Source organism: Plectropomus leopardus, chromosome 1, assembly GCF_026936395.1.
Source record: "Plectropomus leopardus strain MGB_pleo_1.0 chromosome 1, ASM2693639v1, whole genome shotgun sequence".
Classification (NCBI taxonomy): domain Eukaryota; kingdom Metazoa; phylum Chordata; class Actinopteri; order Perciformes; family Serranidae; genus Plectropomus; species Plectropomus leopardus.
The window spans coordinates 40,665,171-40,673,366 of NC_142176.1; the positions used below are offsets into that span (position 1 = coordinate 40,665,171).

General features: G+C 40.5%; 1 protein-coding gene across 1 annotated transcript; it reads right to left on the minus strand.

Annotated features, from left to right (window-relative positions):
- Positions 1–4,368: 4,368 nt before the first annotated feature.
- On the minus strand, positions 4,369–7,927 carry LOC121947232 (forkhead box protein B1-like). The gene has a single exon (XM_088082213.1). The coding sequence runs from the start codon at positions 7,564–7,566 to the stop codon at positions 6,622–6,624; it is 945 nt and encodes a 314-aa protein (XP_087938339.1). The 5' UTR covers positions 7,567–7,927; the 3' UTR covers positions 4,369–6,621.
- Positions 7,928–8,196: the final 269 nt, after the last annotated feature.

Sequence of the window (8,196 nt, forward strand, 5' to 3'; positions counted from 1 at the left end):
CTGAGCTGATGACATGTTGTGTGTCCCTGGTGGTGATGAACCTCCAGTGAATGATCAGCTGAATTTACAGCTCCATTCAGCTTTACGGAGCTTCATAGTGAGCTTTATCTTATTTTATTTATCTGTCTGTTCTGTAATTTTACTTCCCTGGTTCACCACTTTCATAGCAGTGTTTTGAGTGAAAAGTCACTATATATTACCTGCTCAGCAGCTGGCAGCTGACAGACACAGTTAGAGACTGGCTGGTGAACATAGTGGAGTGTTTAGCAGCTAAAGAGACAGATATTTCCTTCAGGAAATGGTGGAGACCAATAATGGAGCTAAAAGCGTTGAATGTTGGACTAAAATTAATCAGGTGGATAAAAACACAAAGACTGCCAAAATCCAGTTGAAAAAAAACTACAATAAAGCACCACTAAAAATTGCCATATGTAGAGTACTATATAGTGAATGCCTTAAATCAATGTATCCTTGTACAATGGCTCATATTATATCTAACAAAAAAGCATCCCTTAGTGCCCTACAAAGGGCATTGTTAAATTACATAATTAACGTAAAGTTACGTAGATTAGGTTTAGGAAAGAAACATAGTTGATGTGGTTGTACAGAGCCCCTCTGGTGACATTTGATTAAAAAATAATAATAATAATAATAATGAGAGATAATTATCCCATGGCCACGCATTACTATCCCGTGGCCACACCTTATTATCTTGTTTTTGTTTTTGTTTTGTTTTTTTAAATCATATGTAACCAGAAGGGTGCAGAGGGTTTCTCCCTGCACTGTGTGGCGGGAGGTGTGGCTGGCTCCCTCTCTCTCCTGAGTTCGTAAGGAGGCACACCTGCTCTGAATCCTCAGCAATCAGCTCCTCCATAAAAGCTGCTCTTCACTGCGCCACTCTGACAGATCCTTCTGTCTCGCTCCTTCTCAGTGTTACTTCCTGCAGTGTTTTTCCTGCACTAACCTTTGTGTATTTCCAGTGTTTTTGCTGCTTGTTTGTAGCAAGTGTTTTTCAGTGTTTGTTCTCGCTGAACTTATCTGTGTTTTTGTGGCTTTTTTCAGTGCGTGCCTCGCTGCTTTGTCAGCAATCGTGTTCGTAGTGCTCCAGTGTTTGTCCTGTGTTTCACCTTAAGACTTGCCGTTGTCTTCCAGAAATCCTCACCAGTGCAAGCCTGCCCTCTGCTACCATTGCCTGCATTTTTTGTGTGAACTCGTATTTTTAAAATTAAAACTCTTTATACTGCTCTCTGTGTCCATCTCAGCAATTTGGGGAACACAAAACACCATACATCACAATAGTTGGACATCATCATGTTAGATATTTAGTATAATGGTGCAAAAATGCCCCCTGTGAGTGTTTTACTGTTATATATTGTATTATTGGATCATTATTACTTATGCATTCATGTATAATAAGTATTTTTCTATAGTAATCTGTTGAGGTGGAGGAAGTTGATGAACTATTTTATATACTGTTTAATATGTTTTACATGCAAAACACACAAAGACCTTGTTCAACATAATCCATCATGTTTAAAAAAAACTACAATGTAAAAAAAAAGATACAATAAAACAGTAAAAGGTACTACATAAGGTGACTCACTTAATTTCATGCCTTAAATAAATGCATCCTCATTCAGTGGTTTGTATAATATCTAATTAATAAGTGTCACAAATGGCATCTCAAAGTCACGTAAAGTTACATAGGTTAGGTTTTGGAAAAGTGACATGGTTGGGCATCATCACATTCTGTACTTAGTGTAAAGATATGTAGTTTAGGTTTAGACAAGTCAGGCTATGTAGGTTAGGTTTATTCAAGTAATATTACATAGGTTAGGCTTACAAAAGTAATGTTACATATGCAAGGTGATGAAAAGAAACATGGTTGGGTGTTGTCACATTAAGTATTTAACATAACGTCGGGTTAAGTTTTAGAGAGCTAGTTAAGTATGCTTGGTTTGGGAAAAGAAACACGGTTGGGCGTCGCCACATCATGTACTTAATGTAAAGTTGCATAGGATAGGTTTAAGAAAGCGTTGGGTATGTGAGGTTGTGGAGAGAAACATGGTTGGGCATCATCACATTAAGTACTTATGATAAAGTTACGTAGATTAGGTTTGGGCAAGTGAAGTTATGTAAATTAGGTTTAACAAAGAAACTTAAGGGTACGCTTGGTTTGGGAAAAGAAACATGGTTGTATGTCGTCATGTCATGCACTCAGTGTAATGTTGTGTAGGTTAGGTTTAGGCAAGTCAAGTTATGTAGGTTAGAGTTAAAAAAAGAAACGGACCATAAAATGAGTCCAAGTTAACTCAGGTTTCACACATGACAAAAACAATGGTCGTCTTGGGGAAAGTCCTTTGTTTGTTTGATCCATCCACCACCCTAACCTATCTTTTAACGCAGACTGTAGCGCTTCCTTTTTTACTCCTGGTAGCCCATTATTGGTCACGTTATAGCAGCCTTCACGATTATGTGAATATGAATTCTTTTGCATTACTTTCAGTAAGTATATGTAAAAACTGTGCATTCGAACAGCCCGTTTGAATTGCTACTGCAGAAAAATGGCGAGCAGAATCAAAGACAGGATTTGGTTTCATTTTAAGGATTATGACTCAAAGTTTTAGAATCTAGGAAATAAATGTAAATTGGTCAATACACTAGCATCTGATTTTATGTCTTCAGACTTCCACAAAATGACATTTGAATCAACCCTTCTTCATCTCTTTATCATCATTGCTTCCTCTCCGTCCTCCTTCTCTGTCACCTCCACCTCATCATCCTCTATCCACACCTTCATCACGGCTTCCGCCTTGTTTGAACTCCTCATCACCTCCCTCCTCCTCTACTTTTAATACCTTGGTGTGTTTTACTGCTAACCCTTGATTACTTTTACCTCAGTAAATATTTGAATGTTGGACTGTTTTTTCTGTTGGAGCATTTTTTTTAAGTCTTTCACTTTTCCTCCTCTTCCCTCTTCTTCTCTGGGCAGGAATGTCAACAACAGCAGGCCGAGTTTTCCTGTTTAAATGTCATTTGTTTTACTTGTGTGTGGTCACAAAGCTCAGGAGGGGGGGGGGGCGCGTTCACAAACTGACATTTTTACGGTAACAGTCGCCGTCTCTCAGCAACACACTCAAAGACCTATACACATTGACGGCGCACAATTGTGTTTGGCACCAGGGAAGTGTTAACTGGCTAATCCCTTACGGCCGCCCAGACGCTGCCTGCTGCTAATTCACCCGCTCTCCACAAACCGGCCAGTGTTTACACACCAGACCTCCGTCACTCTGGAAGAATAAAAAGCTCTTCAGAGGAGCCTTTCTCTCTCCAGAAGAGCTGTCTGTCGTCTTTCAGCGTTTAGAGAAACTGTAGCAGAGAGTCGATTAAACTGAACAGACACGCCAAGAGAAAAACCTGATGCCATCGGACACACACATTAACCTCTGAGAGTCTGCACTTTACCATTAAATTCAAGATACACTCGGCTCACTGTGAAGGGAAGAGGTCAAGTTTAATGTCATGATTTTGTAACTTTAAAGTTCAAAAATCAACAGTGACATAAATTTTAGCTTTAAATCTAACGCTTTTAATCTGAGATGAGATGCAAAGTCATTCATCAAACATAATTAAATTTATAAACATTTCTTATTTGTCTTGTCAACTACATTTTGACAAAAACTTCAAGACCAGTTGGACATAAAGACTGACTGATGACATACTAAATGAAGTTATAGAATCATGAGTCTTTTAATCCACTGACATGATGAACTGTCCATTTTCACAGAAATATTCAGATCCTTCACTTAGGTTAAAGTTGTAATAGCATAAAATGTTTCTTAAATAGCAGCAGTATTAACAATACGTACTTAAAGTATCAAAAGTAAAATTACTATAATGTTAAAAAAAGACCCCTGTGAGTGATTTAGTGTTTTATATTGCATGTTTAGTGTATTATTACCGATGCATTTATTTAGAATTTTTCTGTTGTAGTTGGTTGAGGTAGAGCAAATTGATTTGAGCTATTTTATATACGGTTATGTATATACATATATTTTACATCCAAAAAACACAAAGAACTCATAAAACATGATGCATTGCTGTGTTTTATTAAATAAACTAAAAAGTGGTCTGATTAACAAACTGACAGACAAATGTAGTGGAATAAAAGTATAAAGTATCTTGAAATAAGAATACTCAAGTAAAGCATGTAATTGATATTAAATATAGTACTTGAGTAAATGTACATTCCATCACTGCATTTGCAACACTGTTGCTGGAAAACCATCACACAGCTTTGTGTGACAGTGAGGACACTCATTTATTGAGCGATTACAGTTTTTAGCCATATTTTCACAAAATGTGAACATGTATCTAAAAATTTTTTTATCATGATATTTGCAATGAAAATAGTTTAAAAACATGTTGTAAAAAAAAAATGTTTTAAAACTGCTGAATAAATATTCAAAAGTTTTTTTTTCATTGTGTAGGTGTGTAACAGTTAACATTCAATTTGTCTGTTCAAGTGAAAATGAAAATTATTCCTCTTGTGCTGCATCACTGTTGTGTGTGAACATACAGTCTTTCTGTCATTATGGTCATTTAAAAACAGTATGCATATAAGCTACAGTTACAGTAACTCAGCTTACAGTCTGTATTTTACTGTTAATTTTAATGTCAAATATTTTACAGTGCACAGTGAAAATTTTGTACCTTCAGTTTTGGGGATTTTCTAGCTCTCAGATCAGCTGAAGGATTTACAAACAGACCTTGTCTCTACATGTTCAGAAATTTTCAGGGTGCAAGATATAGACAAAATGAATACAGACGTCATTATCACGATGTATCAGTAAATAAATGCTGGTGAAAGAAAGCATCCAAAATCACATAGTAAAAAAATGACTGTTTATTAAATTATCATTATTGGTTTTTAGTTTCTTTTTTAAATTTTCATTAGGACAAATTTAAAAAATCTGTAGCTCTGATTTTGGCCAAAATGAATTTTGTCATTAATTTTAAAAAATAAGAACCACATCTCCACATGGTCAAATATTTCATAAAGTGACAGTGAACCAGAATGTTGAAATTACATTTGAAAGCTGTGAACCCTTCTTCAAGCAGAAACAAAGCTCCTGAAAGTTGGACATTTTAAGATTTTTACCAGTAAAAAAAAAATCTTATTAATTTCATGATGAATGTGTCATTTTAATAAACGTCGTCACCACTAACTCCAGCTGTTGGTTAATGCAGTGAAAATTCCATTTTCCCCATGAAATGTGGAAGAAAGTCTCAAAAATGAAAATACACAAGTCAAACAACAGAATGTGTAAATTGGAAGAAACTGAATTAAATAGTGTGTGCGTGTGTGTGTGTGTGTGTGTGCGCGCGCGCGCGCGCGCAGGTGAATAACAGGCCTCTTCACCTCTGTTTTGTGTATTTTTCCCAGGAAGGGTTTTTTAATGGATGTGGATGAGCAGACAGAGCGCAGGGGATAAAAAGCCCGTTGTTCATATCATGCTTTATGCTTTCAGCCCAAAGAACTTACAAACACGGAATTATTTTTTACTTTTTTCAGACAGCAGGAGCATGCAGCAGTACAAATACACAGACAGCGGTTCATTTCAACACCACAACTTTTCTTTTTTCTTAAAAAAACAAAAAGCTTTAAATTAAACCAACACGGCTGTCAGCTACTGAATAAAAAAAACATTTAGATTTCCTTTTTTTAAAAAGTGCATCAGAGACAGTAGATCCTTGCATTCATGGTCAAATATCTCCAGTGGGTTTCTTTTTAAACTATGCGGAACCTCTGACATAAATATATGATTTCAAGTCATATTTTATCTTTTCATTTCTGCGATTGTTCATATCGATTATTAAAAAATAAAATAAAACAGTAAAAAAAAAAAAAAAAAGACTGGGTAATTATTTGGTTCACTAAATGCTAGTTTGCATTTTTATGAAGATTTTTCTCTTGAGTTTTGTTGCGTTTATTAATACTTTTGGAAGAAAAACCCTACAAGTTGATAAAAAAACGAACTTGCTTTTAGGTTGAACTTTTGTTTGGGAAGCAGAAAAGAAACAGCAGAGAGGCTGAAGTGAAGTGGAAACAAATCTTAAAAAGTCATTAATCTGAGAGTTTGCTTTCAGTTTGAGAAGAAAAGGCTGCAAACACAAAAGATCCGGATAATTTGTCACTACACGATCAGACCGGTAACACCGAGCCAGTCCGCTGTGAAGGAATGTGGGAAAAATAAAACAAACGGAATAAAATAATTTCATCATTCTGAAATAAAACTGTTTTACAGGAAAATAAATTACTGTTTTGCCGAATTCATGAATCATTATTATTTTGTTTACTGGAGGCCAGAGGTCAGTCTGGTGTTTCTTTGCATGATAGAGAAAACATGTTCACGCTTGATGGATGAATTTCATTCTTTTCAGGTAAAAACAAAAAAACAAAAAAACTGAACCATCCTAATAATTAACGTACATCCTCTCGTTCGCACACTTTGTGTCCTGGAGATGAAACGCTGCTTTGGAGTGGAAGAAGTTTCTCATTTTCCCTTTCGGAAAGAGTTTTTTTTTCTTTATAAAAAAGAGAATAAAGTCAGATTCCCGTCAGTGCACCGCCACCGTGGACTGCAGCGCCGCGGAGGCCGAGGAGGACAGCGCCTCTCCGGGCGCGGCCGGGCTGCTTTGGCCGGTGGCCGTCTGCGGGGAGGTTGGGCTCAGAGACTGGGGAGAGTTCGCCAGGAAAGCCGGGATGTGAGTGGGCAGTCCTGGGAGGCCCGGCATTGAGGCGGGCGTGGGTTTGATGGGCACCGGGATGGCGGGCAGAGTCTGTCCGCCGTGACAGATGGATTTGAGTGGCATGCCATAGGCCGAGTAGTCGCTGGCCATGGAGATGGGCGCCGCGGTGTCCATCATCCCGGAACCGTACATGTGCGGCCAGGCCGGGGTCAGCTGGTTGTGGAGCGGGTACCCGCTGGTGGAGAAGGCTGCGAGCCCGCCCGGCATCTTGTACTCTCTGGCGATGATGTTCTCGATGGCGAACGGGTGTTTGAAGCTGGACGGCTGTGACACGGAGCTAAGGTTGTATCCGCCCGGCATCTGCGGGAGGTGCGCGGCGGCGTGCAGCGCGCTGAGCCGCAGCTTGGCCTGCTGCTGCAGGTAGTGGGCTGCGTCCTGGGGCTTGCTGGGTGCCAGCGGGTCCGTCACCTGCATGCCGCCCACTTTAAAGCGCTTCCTGCGCCGCAAAAAACTCCCGTTCTCAAACATGTCACCGCAGCTCGGGTGCAGAGCCCAAAAACTGCCTTTACCGGGCTGGTCCGGTCTGCGAGGGATCTTAATGAAACAATCGTTGAAAGAGAGGTTGTGCCGCAGGGAGTTCTGCCACCGCTGCGTGTTCTCCCGGTAGTACGGGAACCGGTCCATGATGAACTTGTAAATCTCACTGAGGGGGAGCATCTTCTCCGGGCAGCTCTGGATGGCCATGGCAGTGAGGGAGATGTACGAGTACGGAGGCTTCTGGTCGCTGTACGTGTTCCTTCCCGGGCGAGGCATTATTCTGCTGAACTGGGCCGGACCGGGCCGAGCCGGGATGAGTTCAGTCTCAGTTTGCAGAGAGCAGAACTGACTCTTCTCACTTTTTAAAAACTTTGTCCAAACAGTTCCAACTCTTCAAAACACCGTTACGCTCAAAAATAAACTTGCCTGGTATTTGGCACGCATGGTCCCGTGTTTTACGCACACTGCCTGAGCCGCAACTCCGCCGTCAAGTTGAAGAAAAGTTAAAGAAACGGCTGGTTCCCTGCAGGTGCAGCGCGGTGTGTGTCCTCCTCCTGCCCCGCTGCTGAGCTGCGCTAAGCGGCTGCTGCTGCCTCCTCCATGTCCCTCTCTTGGTCTGTCCCGTCTGTGGGCTGGACGGCGGTGACAGAAGCAGAAAAGACCCCCGGAGAGGAGCTTCATTAATGGGCCACTTCTTCACCATCACATGATCATAGACAGGAGGAGGAGGAGGGGGAGGGAGGGGACTCAGGGGGGAAACTGGGGCACAATGTGGTTTCATTTACACGTATTTACATGGACGCACTGAGCCAACACAAGTCATTTTCATTTGAAGCCGCGGCGGCAAAAAGAGCCGAGAGAAGCCGAGCAAAGCAGCCTGATTTCCGGGGCTGTGTCGGACGGAGC

What these genes read in the sequence shown, in the direction of transcription:
- LOC121947232 (XM_088082213.1), bottom strand. Translation starts at nt 7,566, where the DNA reads ATGCCTCGCCCGGGAAGGAACACGTACAGCGACCAGAAGCCTCCGTAC.